This window comes from Ixodes scapularis, unplaced genomic scaffold (genome assembly GCF_016920785.2).
Source record: "Ixodes scapularis isolate PalLabHiFi unplaced genomic scaffold, ASM1692078v2 PGA_scaffold11__112_contigs__length_91849675, whole genome shotgun sequence".
In the NCBI taxonomy this organism is placed as follows: domain Eukaryota; kingdom Metazoa; phylum Arthropoda; class Arachnida; order Ixodida; family Ixodidae; genus Ixodes; species Ixodes scapularis.
In genome coordinates, this window is record NW_024609837.1 from 62,113,213 (window position 1) to 62,128,308 (window position 15,096).

Sequence of the window (15,096 nt, forward strand, 5' to 3'; positions counted from 1 at the left end):
TTGTTGTGGAAGACTATAACTTTTCATTTTATGGACTTTCGTCTTTAAAAGGCAGCAAGGGCAAACTTTTGAGTCCTTTCTTTAGGTTCTAGGCTACATGTTTTGTCATACAAAACAGTGCCTAGGCTAATGCTTGAAAACAAGGTAATTAATCCAGTAGTTCCTAAATGTGCAAGGCAGTCAACAAAATATAAAAAATTAAGCGCTTATTGTTGTTGCTACTGAAGGAAAATGAGAGCAGTGATGAGAGTGTATACAAAGCAGTCCACGTAGGAGAGGCTTAGTGAAGAGGAATGTTAAATGCAGAGACACAGGCTTTCAGATCAATGGGAAGGGTTAAGTAAAATAACATCAGCAAAGAGAAAGGGGAGAGAAAAGAAGTATTGCAAAACAAGTAAGGAAAGGAGCAAGAGTATGTGAAGTCTGCAAATATAGAACAAATCGAGGACATGGGTTCAGAGAGAGTTCAAAAAGAGATAGGCCTCATTTATGTAAATAGAAAACTTGTGAATGAAGATAGTGTGTGCCTTATTCACTATCAGACTACACAGCACTTGATGAGCCAAAAGCTGTAGATTGTTTTATCATTTGGTAAACATATAGCATCATACCTAATTTCAAATTTAGTTCACAAAATAAATGCCACTTTGCACACCAAGCTTCTGTTTATATACGATGAGTACTTACAAGCGACTTCAACTGCGGCAGTTCCGGCCTTGCCTTGTTTGGCTTTCAGCAGTTCTTCCACCCTCTCCCCTTTCGTCTCGAAGAAGTTCCTGACTCCGTCCTCTGCGTGTACTCCAGTCATCCTGAGGAATTCCTGCAGGACCTGTAATGAAGCCATGGAAACAAATGGGTAAATTCCTAAGCAGTCCCCACATTTGGTGGTGGTGGGGGGGAAGGGGCAGGCATACCCTAATTTCCTGAGACTTTCGGAAATTAATGAGACAATATAGAAAATGTTTTAATATTCATGCCCTTCCAAATGCGACTGCGAGTTTATCTTGCCCAAACAACTAAATTTTTGCGAGGACCCGATTTTCGCGAGTCGCCTACAATTCACGAAAAATAGGTCCCGCGAACAATTCAAGCAATTAAATCGTTTACAGTAAAGAAAAGTTGCAAAATAAAAACAGACTTCATATTTAATTTAAAGCTAATATATATGAGCCATGAAACCAGATGTTTATTTATTATAAATGGCGAGCTTGCTGCTGACGGCGGTCAACTTTATTGCGTTTTCTAACATTTGGTACAAGATAAATTCGTAAGAGGTAGAGCAAAGGCAAGCTGGTTAAACAACATAGGTGAAGACCTGAGAATGAGGAAATAAAAAATTACTATGGGAATTATTTCCCATTCTCAGGGTATAACTATGTAGGGTCGTCTAGATAAATCCGAACTTCTTTCAGATTTCGTCTGGCAACAATACAGGGAAGCTAACCGGCCGAATTGGGCTTCTGCAGTCACGTGATTCAACAGCGGACCATCGCAGAATAATCAATTTGCGACCTGCACAAAAATTAGCAGGGAATACAACCAGAGGGCGGCAATACTCGAATCGCTTCGCGCCGGAAAATTGCCGAAGCAAATCATTTAGTGGTTTGACTACAAAAAGACACAAATTTAAATCATTGCCAAGACATTCAGATATTCTGTCAGCCAGGAAGACATTACGGCAAACCGATCAAAGCACAGAAAACTGGCAAATTGCAAAAAAAAAAAATCTATATATAAAAAATTGTTTGTGAATCGAAGCAAAAACAATCTAGAAGGATCCTGGAAGCAGCATAAATGACCTCGCAAATAAAATGGAACTAGCGAGGTCGACAATGAGTTTGGCAGTGCATGAAGACCTACAGTACAACTCATTTGTGCTCAGGAACACAGGCATGGCTCTACAACGCCCCAGTATACCATTGGTCCCCAGATTTGTGGCCTCCCTTGAGCCCCAAGTGCAACCCTCTTGAGTACTATATATGGGGCATGCTAGAAGCAAAGGTGAATGCTACATATCGAAACATCCAAGGATGCTCTGAAGGCCTCCATAATTCAGGTGACGACACAGATGGACAAGACGGAGACGAAGCATGCCTGCAGCCATTTCAGGTCCAGGCCCTAGAAGCTTGTGGCAGCTGATAGGGGCCATTTCAAATAATTTTATTTTTTAGTTGTTTTCTAATTTTGTACCAAGTTTTGTACTAGTATATTAAATTTTTTTTGCTTGTGTGTTTTCCTGAATATGGTGAATTTGCCGGATCTATTTCGACGACGTAAGAGCGTGACGTATGAGCGAGGTTCCCCTTCATTCCCTAAACTCTTGCAGCCACTGAGCGCCAATGATAGCAGCGCCTGTGTACGGAAGCGAGCCCGCTCCGGCCATGCATGCAGTACTTTTGATGAAGACTGTACGGCTTTGGAATATTAAAGTGCCAAAGCACAAGGACAGAGAAAAGAAGCCGAAGTTGTTGGAAGTAGTGCTCTATTTGTCTTTTTTTTTGTCATTGTTATTTGACATTTTAACGCAACAGCATTAACGAGTTCGTGTCGCAGAAACGCCATCGTCGGTGGTGTGACAAAAAAATCCGAGATTGGTATATAGGGTCGCAACTTCACAGCCACGTGACCTCGCACGGGAATTTCAAACAACACATAACGCTCATGTGAAACGTGACCTCATGCGTGGAATGAAAGTGATTAAAAGATGACAAATAATGCGAATTAAAGGTTGCTGCATGTCTAAAACAATTTCACTTTATAAAGCAATTCATTTGCTCAACAGAAAAAATTGAAGAATATTAGGCAGGATTGAAACCCATGCCCCTGCGGTTGCTAGCTGGACACGATACTGACTAGGCCACGCAAGGCCTGCATGCACAGCTTGGGAAGAAAGAGTGTTGTGCGATGAGATCTAGGTCGTTCTGTGACTCAGAGCACGAGAAGCGAATGAGAAGACAAAGCGAACGGGGCCCGATAACACCGTCGCGTTCCACTATTAAAGGCGAACCTTAAGCGTCCTCCAAGTTTTAATATTCCTGAGATTCAAGACCTGCAACTGCGGCATACCCAATTTAAAACCAGATATACATCATGGTCACGACATTAGTGGTAATGCAGACATGTAATCAAGAAATTAATAAACAAATTAGTTAGTCACAGGGACGATTTCCAAGACAATTTAGCATCAAATACATTCGGCAATTAAAATGGTAATTTCTAAAATCCCCGAATTAGTCCAGCAAGGTTTCAAGTTATAATGGTTAAAAACAGGTTTTGTAAGACATACCTCTTCCTTCACCCCCAGTGCTGGGTACAAGTCCAAAACTTCTTCGACAGTGCGAGGCTTCTCCGAAATCCATCCACGCCGTTTAACATATGTCCTCTTCATAGCATCAGAGATCATCTCTTCATTTCTGGTCTCTGGAGTCTTTCGCATCTCCTTCTTCAAATACTCAGTGTGTGCCGCAATGGACTCTTCATCCTCCCCCACGTCGTAGAGTGCCAGCTATAACAAAGCAACATGTTAGGTGGTTCCTCTTGTATTCACTAAGTGGTGATGCTAAGGGAGTGCTTTTGTAATAGCTCCCTGACTGGAAACTTTCATGGTAATGAATCGCAAAGCGCTATATCGCACAAGTCCACTCCTGTCATAAAGATGCATTGGGTTCTCACAGCAACTCATTTTACAACTGTATATATGTGAATCAAACTGCAAGTGAAAACAACAACAAAAAAAATCATCCCAAAATTTCATTTAAAATGTACATATTTTGGTAATCAAGTTTGTCTGATTGTCGGCTGTAAGCCGTGCAGTCAGTTCATTTGCTAGCATGTTATGCTTTTTGCGTTGCTTTCTTTCTAGGTATTACAAAGAGGAAGAGATCATATTTTGAACTCATGGGAAAAAAGAAGGCATACGAAGGGGCTTGAAAGGGTTTATACACCAACTCATGTTTACAAACAAACCGGGGCGCCCCTAGCGGACGCCACTGGCGCCGCGCATGCGCGATGGGGGTGTGGGCAAAAAGCTCGCCGTCGCCCATAAACAAACCATAGGAATGCGATGTTGTCAGCGTCGGTGTGAGTCCCCCCGCCCTTTTTCGAGTTCGAATTGTTGATTCTACGTCTTCCTGGCGATGTCTGACTACTTGAGCGGCGTCAGCGAAATTACCGAGGCTCATTACACCGCAAAACTTCGCGTGAATAATGTGGCATGTGGTGATTCATTCCGCGTGGACGCCGCAGTACGTACGCTACAGCCCGATTCGCATGATGAGATTTCGCTCGCGATTTTCGGTCGCGACGCCGCTGGGGCTGCAAAAGCGTGAACCGTAGCTGAAATGGTCGACGTCGATACTGAAAATCGCAAACAGAATCGGACCAAGTGGATTAGGCACAACAAGTCGGTGATGGTTACTGGTAACAATGATCAACATCTGCTTGTATCTACAGTATTATTTGTGGCACGTCTAGAAATACATGGAATGCCTGGCTAGAATGGCCATTTAAGAGTGTGAATAGATTCCCCAGTTGTGATGTGCCATCGTACCCAGAGCTCCTTATTGGCAGTTGGGCAATTTTTCTATACAATCTTGCTTAAGTTCAACACCGGAAAGATTGTTTAGTCATATCTTGTACCAAGAGTTTGTTATATGTTTTCGCATTAACAATAAATCCTGAAAATTAACATCCAAGGCGGTTCTTTTGGGATCGAGAAAAACAGAAAACCTCCAAATCAGTATTAAGCTTTACTTGAAAAAGGGAATACAAATGTTTTTACATAGCATCTTTGCCAGTATGTCCCATTTGTTTTGGGGAAGGGAAAAGGGAGTTAAAGGACACATGCAAAGGAAAAAAACATTTTTTTTTAAACGGCTTAGATGGAAAAAGGACGCCATAAAACGATTTTACAGCGAAGAAAAAAATTTTTAGAGCTATATTTACGGCGCAAAACGAATTTGTAGTTGGCGCCCGCGGGCACCGCGGAAAAGTGGTCCGTATTTATCACGTGACTGGTCCTTATTTATCACGTGGTGCTTGCGTTCTTTCGGAAGCTTCCTATGGCCTCTAAAAGTAACTTATTCATCTTTGTTTGAAGTATAACAAAAACCTAGATGAATAAGTAACTTTTAGAGCCCAAAGGAAACTCCTGAAAAAGCGCAAGCAGACGTGATAGACCTGTGCGCCGGTCAGACGACGGCGGCGGCGCCCCGAAGCAGACGAACTTGTGCGGCGGCGGCGACGGCGGCGTGGAGAAACGCGTTGAAGCGGCGTTCGCACAACGCTCAGCGTGCGGCGGCGGCGCAGCGCGGCGGCGCGCGGGCCTACCACGTGACCAGCGGCGGCTCCCGCGAGCGCCAACTACAAATTCGTATAGCGCCGTAAATATAGCTCTAAATTTTTTTTTTCTTCGTTGTAAAATCGTTTTATGACATCCTTTTTCCATCTAAGGTGTCTAAAAAAAGTTTTTTTTCCTTTGCATGTGTCCTTTAAAGGAAAAGGAGAAAAAGAAAAGAGTTTTTTTTTTTTTTTTAGGTTAGAGTTTGCCCCAGTTTTGACTGAGTTCGCTCGTTCTATTCGCCACCAGAATGCCACCGCCCACCGAGGGAGACCGCGCATACCTGCGTATGTCCACGCCACCAAGAAGGAAAAAATTTTGAGCGCAGGGAAAGAGACCCTTTCCCTGAGGAAAACCCAAGCTTCATTTGAGGAGATCGATTTGTTCTTGGTACAAGCTCAAAGAGACACTTAAGCACTTAATCTATGCGCTGTAAGCATTCTAAAAAACCCTACCGTATTTAAAATCGTGCATGGCCTACCTTCTTAGTAATAGCGATATTAAAGATAGCTACACGCCGCTTTCCACTTTCTTCTAGATTAATCTCAGAGTGAAGAGGCTGAGAAAGGGAGCTCGTCAGCTAATCGCAAGCAATGACTTCCCAAATGGCTGACCAGTGGGGGGATTTCCAAACACAATGTGCGAATCGGACATGTTTTTAAACCGAGTTATATTAACATTTAGAAATGCCACACATTGTAGTGTTTTCATTGATCCAGAGGAACTAGTCCGCGACAGAAAAGATCCCCATAAATTTCTCGCCCCGAGAATAATAGGTGGGTTTCGTAACGTGAAACCGGTGGTATTTATTATCTGCCACCTATGAAACAATATAACGTCAAAAACAACCTTCTTCACAAACTGCTTAAACCACACTGATTCCATCATCTGAGGCACTTTCAGAGCTGCGAGAAGCACCACAATAAAGTCAATGAATGTTTTTGGCAGGTACTGTTTGCAGAGAATGATTTCATATATGCTTTTTTGCAATAAAATTGTGCCGATACATTATGTATACTCCAGAATATGATAAAATATACATTTGTTTTTACAACGTTTTGCTCCGATACATGCCAATCCTATGCTGACATTAAAAAATACAGTATGGAAAAGAAATTAACCCCCATAAAAACAACACCGATTTAAAAAAAAAAAAAAAACATTAGCCCCCGAAAAAACACAATTGACATTATAAACAATACAGTAAAACATTTATGAATGCAGTCTAGGGTAGTGACACGTTACAAGTAATGCGTCTGCATAGGTACATCCTAGCTATTATTCAGCCATTTTGAGTGTTACGTTCGACTTGCAGCAACTTGCAAACATATAGTTTTTCACAACTTATGGCCCTGCTTGGGTCGTGACGCACCATCAACAACTGCTGCTTCGGTATCGCGTAACATAAAAAAAATCCTTACTATAATAATGTACTTGCACTTCATCCAATAAACTTCGGATGGAGGACATTTTCTACTCTGTGATTGGTCCCTCTCTGCTGTTGTAAAGTAACTCAAAACTAATGGCATTACTTTTTGAAACGAACTGTAATTGTATACTCCGTTCCACCTTCAGTCTGAGCGCAGTGGACGCCACGGGCCATCCCAGCCAATCCAGCGCCGGGAGAAAATCGCGTGACCTGCCGGTTGGGCAGAGGGACACAGGGAGCTCAAGGTCACATGACACTCTTTCCACGCTTTACTGGCTGGGATCACTCCTAGCGTCCGCTGCGCTCGGACTGAAGGTGAAACGGAGTATAGTGTGTTACCTTCCTGTTGCAGTAACTGTACCTGTAAAGTCATTACTTTTTTCTGGAAGTAACTGTAGTTTAACAAATTAATTTTTGAAAGCGATTAACTGTGACTACGAATACGAGGTAACATAGATATAACGTTTCCACCCATGTTTTAGCCAGCCTTTAGCTGCCCTTCCAGAAAGAGAGGAGATAAAGTAGTCTTGCTTACAGTTGTTGTGACGCTTGGACGAGACGCGCCTCGTGGCGTTTGACTGCCACCGGAGAGGCAGGCTTTCGCTCGCTTTGCCCGTTCGTCGGCGACCTCCTTCACGTCCACCATTCTCCTTCGCTGGTTCTTCGTCCGGTTTTTGAGGGCCTCCTTCCAAGAGCCCTGAAAGCATGTACATAATTAAAACACTACTGTAATTGCAATTGCCCTCCATAACCAAGAAGTGCATTTACAAAGCCAAGGCCTGGTTTGTCGGCCAGCTTCGGGTACTTGAAGACAAGGTGCCTCGCAGCCTCACTGTTCAGATCCCGTTTCCCTGGGTACCTAAAAAATAAGATGGTTTTGCCAATTAGAACAGTCAGCTAGGTAAATGAACAAATTAGTGTTGCTATCTGTTCTTGGTCAGGGGACTCACAGCGCATATCTGCACAGGTCAGAGTGCAACCAGCGAATAATCCTCTGGCGCAACGCATTGGACAGTTCACCTTCCTCCACTTTCGGCAGGAGCTCTTTGAGATCTAGTGTGGGCTCTGGGAGCGTGTAGCTCAATGTTGGAAGCGTATCGTGGAAGGTGGATGAACTGAAACAAAACAAAATAAAACATTGATTAGATTTGTAAGCATATTCCATTTCATATTCTGTTTAAAGAATTAGAAGTCTGTGTTTATAGAATGAATATTCTAAATAGCCATTAAGGCACTCTTAGGAGCTCAATACATCCACCTTGCTGGTTCTGATAGTGGGATTACACTCTTTCACGAAGCATGCAAAATCGCCCATTCGAAAGCAAATTCTGCTTTTGAGGTGCACATAGCAGCAACCAGCTATGTGTATTTGTATTTGTTACACAAAACAAAGAAAGAAAGCCTGGCGGCACAGACCTGGCGACAGAGACCGGGGCTACGGGAGCAGCGGCTGATGATGCCCAGGGTTGCTGCAGCGACTCCTCTTCTACAATTAAATTTAGCTTGTCGTGAGCTTTCACGACATAAGTGTCACTGACATCGACATATTCTCCGTAGGTCGAGTTATAAACCTGCAAAGGAAACAGCATATATAACCTAAACAATCTTAATGTAGTTGCACCACATACAAGGAAGTGTTGTGTTTACGGACAAAATGTATATAGTGTCATAGCTTTGAGCTCTCCAGCTATAATCATGAATGGTAATAAATTCAAGGGATTTGGCATTGGAAGCTCTAAATAAACCAATTTCACCCACCAGCTTTGCTACACTGATGTGATGGCATTGTGGGAGCTGTGGGTTCTAAAAACCTCCAATGGACTAGACTGTCACAAATACGACTTTAAAATAAAGTGGTGTGCGGGCTTATAAAGTAGTTTTACTAGATTAATTTCTTTACTTCAACAATACAGAAGTTTTCAAAAATCGTAAAAATGCTTTTCGTGCTTGGCAACTTCAAAATGACTGCTCTGTCACATGGCTGCTCCAGTAATACATTTTTTTCAACCCAGACAGTAAAATAATGAGACAGTATTTTGCTGAAGTACATTCGGAATAGCTAGCAAATATTAGTTAGACAGATCAAAAGAATAAAACTAACAAAGTCAATGTTCTTTGCACAGGAGACTTCATTCTAAACATGCGTTGAGCCTCGTCATTCGCTCAGCGGATCTCGTGGATTACAATGAATGGCTCAACCAGTGTACCGCGGGAAAGTTGACACACGGGTGTCTTTAAAGAGTGTGTGGCCTTCTAAGCCAATGACACGAGTGGCGTTCGCTCTTGGTTCACAAGGGCTGTAGCCTTGTCTCCACTGCACGGTTTTAACGAGATAAGTATAGAGCCTCATATTTCCCGAAGAGTAAAGCTACACTCTAAAACATCTGTTTAGACCAAAAAATCGCAGTCTGAGTTGTGACATTAAGCAATGCAAGCGTGACGTTTTGCATGGCTTAATGTCACAACTCAGACTGCGGTTTTTGGTCTAAACAGATGTTTCGGCATCGTCATTCGCTGAGCTGCCTCCGTAAGATGCGCTGATTGGTTCTCCGAGTGTTGTGCGCGAATGTAGACGCACAGACTTTTTTTAGAGTGTATACACACTACGTCGTGCACCCCGATCGGAAATGGCTGTACGCACTACGCGAAGCTTGTATAAAACGAATGGTTACAAGGAGTTTCGGAAGCGGTGGCGTAGCGCAGTGCAGAGCCGTGTATACAGAGAGTTTGGTCAATGGGAGTTGCAGGCAGACCAAAGGCGTGCACCAGACGCAGACAGAGGGATTGACATGCTCTCTCGGCCAACCAGAAGCCTAAAAGAATCCCCTAGCGGTGGTAGCGAGAAACTGTTTTGATCAAAGGTATATGTTGGTATATGGTTTTAATAAGCCCGTAAGGGTGAAGTGTAGTAACTCTTTGTGGTTGAAAATTGGGTGCACGCTATGATTCGATCATGATCATGGAGAAAGACGTAAGAAACAAATGCGCCGCTCAACTCTGTTTTGCTCGGACAGCATATTCCCGGCCCTTGGCACTTGGCGTGCGGATTATGTTGATCGTTTTGCTAGTCGCGCTCTTTCACCATGATTTTGGATGAGCGTGATTGAAACATCACGTGCACCATATTTTCAGTCACCGAGAGTTACTCCAATGCACTTCAAGTTTGTTTTTCGTGACCACCGCCATTGTATTGCTTCTGGCTTGTGGTTGGCCACATTCGAATTCCTAAAGACGGCCTAGAAGACGCCCAGCCCGCTTTCGGCCAACGGCGCCTCCTCATTTGCCTCCTATACTTCCCAACGAACGGCCCAACTCTCTACATATACAGCACTAAAATAGTGTAATAAAAAAAGAAAAAAAAAGACTGGCATAATGGTAGGGTGCCTGCTTCATACGCAGCGGGCCCCGGTTCGATCACCACTGTAAACACTTTTTCTTTTTTCCATAACATTTTCTTTGTTTAACATTTACCAATATTTACTTTTTTTTTTTTTTTTTTACAAATAAGATTGAAATAAAACGAATGTTGTCGATAAAATTTCGCAGAACTAATTGGTATGGAACTCCCTTTCTGGAGGTGCAATCGGGGATAGCGGGGCTTGGGTTGCTGGCTGGACGCGGGGAAGCGGCGTGTACAGCTTAAGTTTTGTAATTGAGTAAAGTTATAACGCACTCCGTAGCGCACTTCGGCCGGAAATGGCTATACGTACTACGCGAAACTCGTATAAAATGAATGGCTACAACGAGTTTCATAAGCGGTGGCATAGCATAGTCCAATAAAGAAAAAAAAAATAGCATAGTGGTAAGGTGTGTGTGCTTCATACGCAAGTGGATGCGGGTTCGATACGCGGTGGGGGCTTACATTTTTTCTTTTCTTTCTTGGAACATTTTTTGTAGAGGCATTTGCGAGCATTTCGTTTTTACAATAAACACAGAAAAAAAAAAATCGGCGTGAACGCCGGCCCCGGGGGGGGGGGGGGGGGGGGGAGGGAGGGAGGGAGGGAGGGAGGGGCGGGGGAGGGGGGAGAAGGGAAAAGGGAAAGGGGGGTTAACGAGCTCCCCAGTGATACACGCGCTGTTCGAAAAGGGTGACCCAAGCGGCACGAGCTCTCCGCGTAGTGCGTATAGCCATTTCCAGTCGAAGTGCACTACGTAGGGCGTAGTAAGGTACGGCGCTCCTAGGGCCAATAAAGTCGACTAGCCGAGCCATGTGAGAATGCTCCTATTCGCCCACAGGAACCGCAGCTTCTGCCGTTTGCTCTGCCACGGCTGAGCCCGCTGTTCATGATGGGCGGTAAAAGCGGACTCGGAAATAGAGACACTATCAAAATGGGCGGGTTAAGTCGGCGCTCCTTTACTCCTCCTCCGACGCTCCGCGTTTCATACTCCGAGTGCAGGAACTAAACGACGCCTAGCGTACAAGTGCGCGACGCACCGAGGCTGCGTTCCAAACCTACTCGAATGGATCAGAGTTACCGTGGCGGATTATGTCACGTGACAACAAAAACAGACAAACGATAACCATCTTTACCCTAGAGTTCGATCGAGTAAGTTTTTGGAACACGGCCAGAAACTATCCACGGGCCACACGAGCTCCTTCCGACCGTGGATTCGGGTGGCAGAAGCCGAAAATATTTCAAAGATAAATAATTAGGCCCGTGTGGAGTGGCAGAACTAAAGCAAAAAAGACGGCGACATTATGAAGTTTCCACGAACGTTTTAATATTCCTGAAAGGTTTGAAAATTCGCTTCGTGCACATATGTAGAAGGTTACCTCGGCCGATCTATTTATTGACCATGCATGCTGTTCCGATTTGAATAAAACTTTTGAATCCGCTCGTCGACGCAGGAAAACCTCAAATTTGTCAGATTCCCTGGTTCCGTCGATTCCGTCTCGCAGCGAAACGGAAGCTAAGCCGATACCGGCACACTGTCGTTCCATAGCACGTCAATTCGTTTTTAGGCGGTATGCATGAACAAACCTTTCCCGCAACGCTATAAATGGTGTTTCGACTTTCCAATCTAAGTATCGTTATTCGCTGCGGCTAGGCTAAGAATTCTAAGCAGGGCAGCGATCCGACTGTCTTTTCATCACAACTTTTCTGTCGCCGAGCTATCGGCACGCTCGTTCGATAGATCAATTCGTTTTCAGGCAAGACGCACGAACAAACCTTTTCCTCATCGCTCGCTGATGTTTCGGCTTTCAAATCACAGTATCTTTATTCGCTGGACTAAGCATTATAAAAGGGACAGAGCGGTCCGAATGCCTCCTCATCTTGAGAACCTTTCTGTCGCTGTGCTATCGGCACGCTACCGTCTGATAGATGAATTTCCTTTTCAGGCGAGATGCACGAACAAACCTTTTTCGGAACGCTAATTGCTGCCTTGGCTTTCAAATCAAATCGTTTTCACCTGCTGCATTAAGCACTAATCAAATGAAAAGGGGCAGCGGTCAGGCTACGCCTTTTCACGGAGCGCGAAGAAGTCACTCGCGCTTCGAGAAATTCTCGGTGCACGAAGAGCGCTCTCGAGTGTCATTCTCGCGGCGCTCCTGTGCGTTTAGTGAAGGGAGAGCGCGTCAAACACGGACGTCGGAACCGAGCCACCGTCACAGTGAGCACTAAGCAGCCACAGTCAGCAGCAGAACCTGGCCTCCATACGCTTGGCATTTATGTATGTTAGCGAATGACAAGCTTTCGTCGATTTAAGCCACCGACGTTAAGTTTCCCCAAATGGCGGTGCTCCTTGTGAACGAGCGGCGTTCATGTAAGGCAATTTCGTGCGATCAACAACGATCGCAGTACTTACTGCTTTAGCGACGGATAGTAAAAGCTCGACTATATTTTTCTTCCGTTTTTTTTTTTTTTTTCTTTCGTATGTTCAGGCATAACATTTCAGCGCTCACCTGTTTAATCCACAGTCGAATTCTGAATTCCACACAACAGCGTACCCCAGCTCAGTTTCTCGCAGCCGCTCACAGAACACAACACAAAGCAACGATGGCGATTCCGGCAGCCGTTTCTACGCGGTCAGCGTCCGTGAAGTCGCGAGGTGAGCCGATGGGCCGAGCGGCTTTCCCAGCGCCCTTGCCTGGTTCCCCACTCCCCTCCTCGCCGCTTCCCCACGCACCGCTCACCGCTACGCTGTTTTCCTTCGTCATGGCCTTGACGCTTTCACTCCTCCCCCCCACTTATCTCATCGTCCTCCTGAGTCTCGGCAGGGCGACCTTCGACACTAACGCGCGGTGCCCTTTTTGGGGATGTTGTTATTGGGCGCGTTAAGTCCGAACTTCGAATCGCGAGAGTTCGGTGCTCCTTTCACTAAACGGACAGGGGTGGCACCAGAGACTAAACTCGAGCGCGCTCTTGATTTAATTTGAAAGCCAAGACAGAAATTAGCGTTCCGAAAAAATGTTTGTTCGTGCATCTCGCCTGAAAAAGAAATTCATCTATCAAACGGTGTCGTGCCGATAGCACAGCGACAGAAAGGTCGTCGAGATGAGGAGACATTCGGACCGCTCTGTCCCTTTTATAATGCTTAGCCCAGCGAATAAACATACTTCGGTTTGGAAGCTGAAACGTCAGTGAGTGCTGAGGAAAAGGTTTGTTCATGCGTCTTGCCTAAAAACGAATTGATCTATCGAAAACCGTGCCGGTAGCTCGGCGACAGAAAAGTTGTGATGAAAAGACAGCCAGACCGCTGCCATGCTTAGACCAGACCGCGTTCCAAAATTTCCTCGACCTAACTCTAGGGTAAAGGTGGTTATCGAAAACCTATTCGCGTCCAAAGTTCCTCTATTTTTGTTGTCACGTGACATAATCCGCCAGGGTAACTCGGATCCATTCAAGTAGGTTTGGAACGCAGCCTCGGTGTGGTCGCGCTCCTGTCGCCACGCGCCGTTTAGTTGTAGCGCTCGGAGTATGAAACTCGGAGCGTCGGAGTAAACGCTCATTCACACTGGAAGCGGATCCGCGTTCGCAAAGCGGTTGCGAGCGCGGTTGTATAAAGATCCACTGCAATAGCACGCGCACTCGATGACATCGAGTGCGCGTGCAATGGACCTTTTCCGAGAAGCGTTCTGCGCACGCACGAGCACCCGATGCCAAGCGGCGGAAGTCGGTACGAAAAATCGAGGAAATTCGGGAGGCTGTATATCAGCGAGTAGAACACGTAACTGCAACATATATATAATTGTGTTACACAAAAAAAGAACGTCGACGGAAAGGAAAACACGACTTTTGGGTGGACGCCACGGATGCCCCTCTTTAAAGTCGCGTTGGGCAGGCGCCGCTGCTCAGAGAGCGAAGAAACTGGTAGCGTAGCTCCCATTATCGATTGGTAGCGCAGGTAGGCCACTTCCTCGATTTTCAGTTCGTGCAGCCACCGCCTGGTGCCGTCGGTATGTGGAAATGGTCCATTGGACTGGATCTTTATACAACCGCGTTCGCAACCGCTTTGCGAACGCGGATCCGCTTCCAGTGTGAATGAGCGGTTAAGAGTAAGGAGCGCGGATTTAGCGCGGCCATTGAAAGTTAGCGACCTCGACATTTGTCGCCCCATGAACGTCGTGTGTGTTGCGTTCTGGGGAACATTTGGTCTGAAGTGAATGGCGCATACAAGGTGCAGGAGTCAATTCGTTTCACTCTTCGCTGATAAAAGCATGCGCAAGTTTGGAGAATGCAGGCTGTCGCTACTAGGCGCGTAGGATACCTGGCCTCAATTCGCAGCGGGCTCGGATCGGCTATGGCGACCGACCGGAGTTGAAAAACTGTTCCCCTAAACTCCCATTGAATCCTATAGATGGCTAGAACAACGCAGATAATTATTCAAGCGCTGCCAAAAACAGAACATGTGGAAATGAGAGTCAGACTTACCTGCACCAGGAGGGTCGGTGTCACCAGTTGTCTGAAGTCAGACTGAAGCAGGGCGTTCCGGACGTCTTTTAACTTGTGATCGCCGTCCACCACGATCACCTTCTTTCTTGATCCATAGATCGCGAGACATTCGACACTCATGACTTACTCTGAAGCGGGAGGACGATACAGGGCCAGAGAGAATGCTCACCACTCTTTTAAAGAGTAGCAGCCCCCCCCCCTCCCCCCCACCAAGAAAAAAAAAAAAAAGGTGCGTGTGTATGTGTAAGTGTGTGTGTGTAAGGGGGGGGGGGGGAGGGGGGGAGAAGGTGCAGTTCGTCCGCTCTCGCCACTGCATAGCGCGATTACCGAATCCTTCTCTTGCACAACCTCGAGGGAGAGAAGGGCGACACGCGGATGTGCGATGCTAAAAAATAAATACGTGCGTCAAAAACGCAAAAAAAAAAAAAACGGCA

At 45.5% G+C, this 15,096-nt stretch overlaps 1 protein-coding gene across 1 annotated transcript; it reads right to left on the reverse strand.

Moving 5' to 3' along the window:
• Positions 1-628: 628 nt before the first annotated feature.
• LOC115312265 lies at positions 629-14,782 on the reverse strand. The gene is made up of 7 exons (XM_040218664.1): positions 14,642-14,782; positions 8,184-8,338; positions 7,718-7,882; positions 7,536-7,626; positions 7,303-7,464; positions 3,287-3,505; positions 629-829 (listed from the first exon to the last, which is right to left on the reverse strand). Exons 1-7 carry the CDS (start codon positions 14,780-14,782, stop codon positions 629-631), a joined length of 1,134 nt encoding a protein of 377 aa, XP_040074598.1.
• Positions 14,783-15,096: the final 314 nt, after the last annotated feature.

Excerpts from the sequence above, each read along its gene's own strand:
- LOC115312265 (XM_040218664.1), bottom strand. The coding sequence starts at position 14,782 with ATGAGTGTCGAATGTCTCGCGATCTATGGATCAAGAAAGAAGGTGATC. Across the intron at positions 8,339-14,641 it reads CACCGACCCTCCTGGTGCAG|GTTTATAACTCGACCTACGG; the intron begins GTAAGTCTGACT and ends TTTCCTTTGCAG. Across the intron at positions 7,883-8,183 it reads GCCCCGGTCTCTGTCGCCAG|TTCATCCACCTTCCACGATA; the intron begins GTCTGTGCCGCC and ends GTTTTGTTTCAG.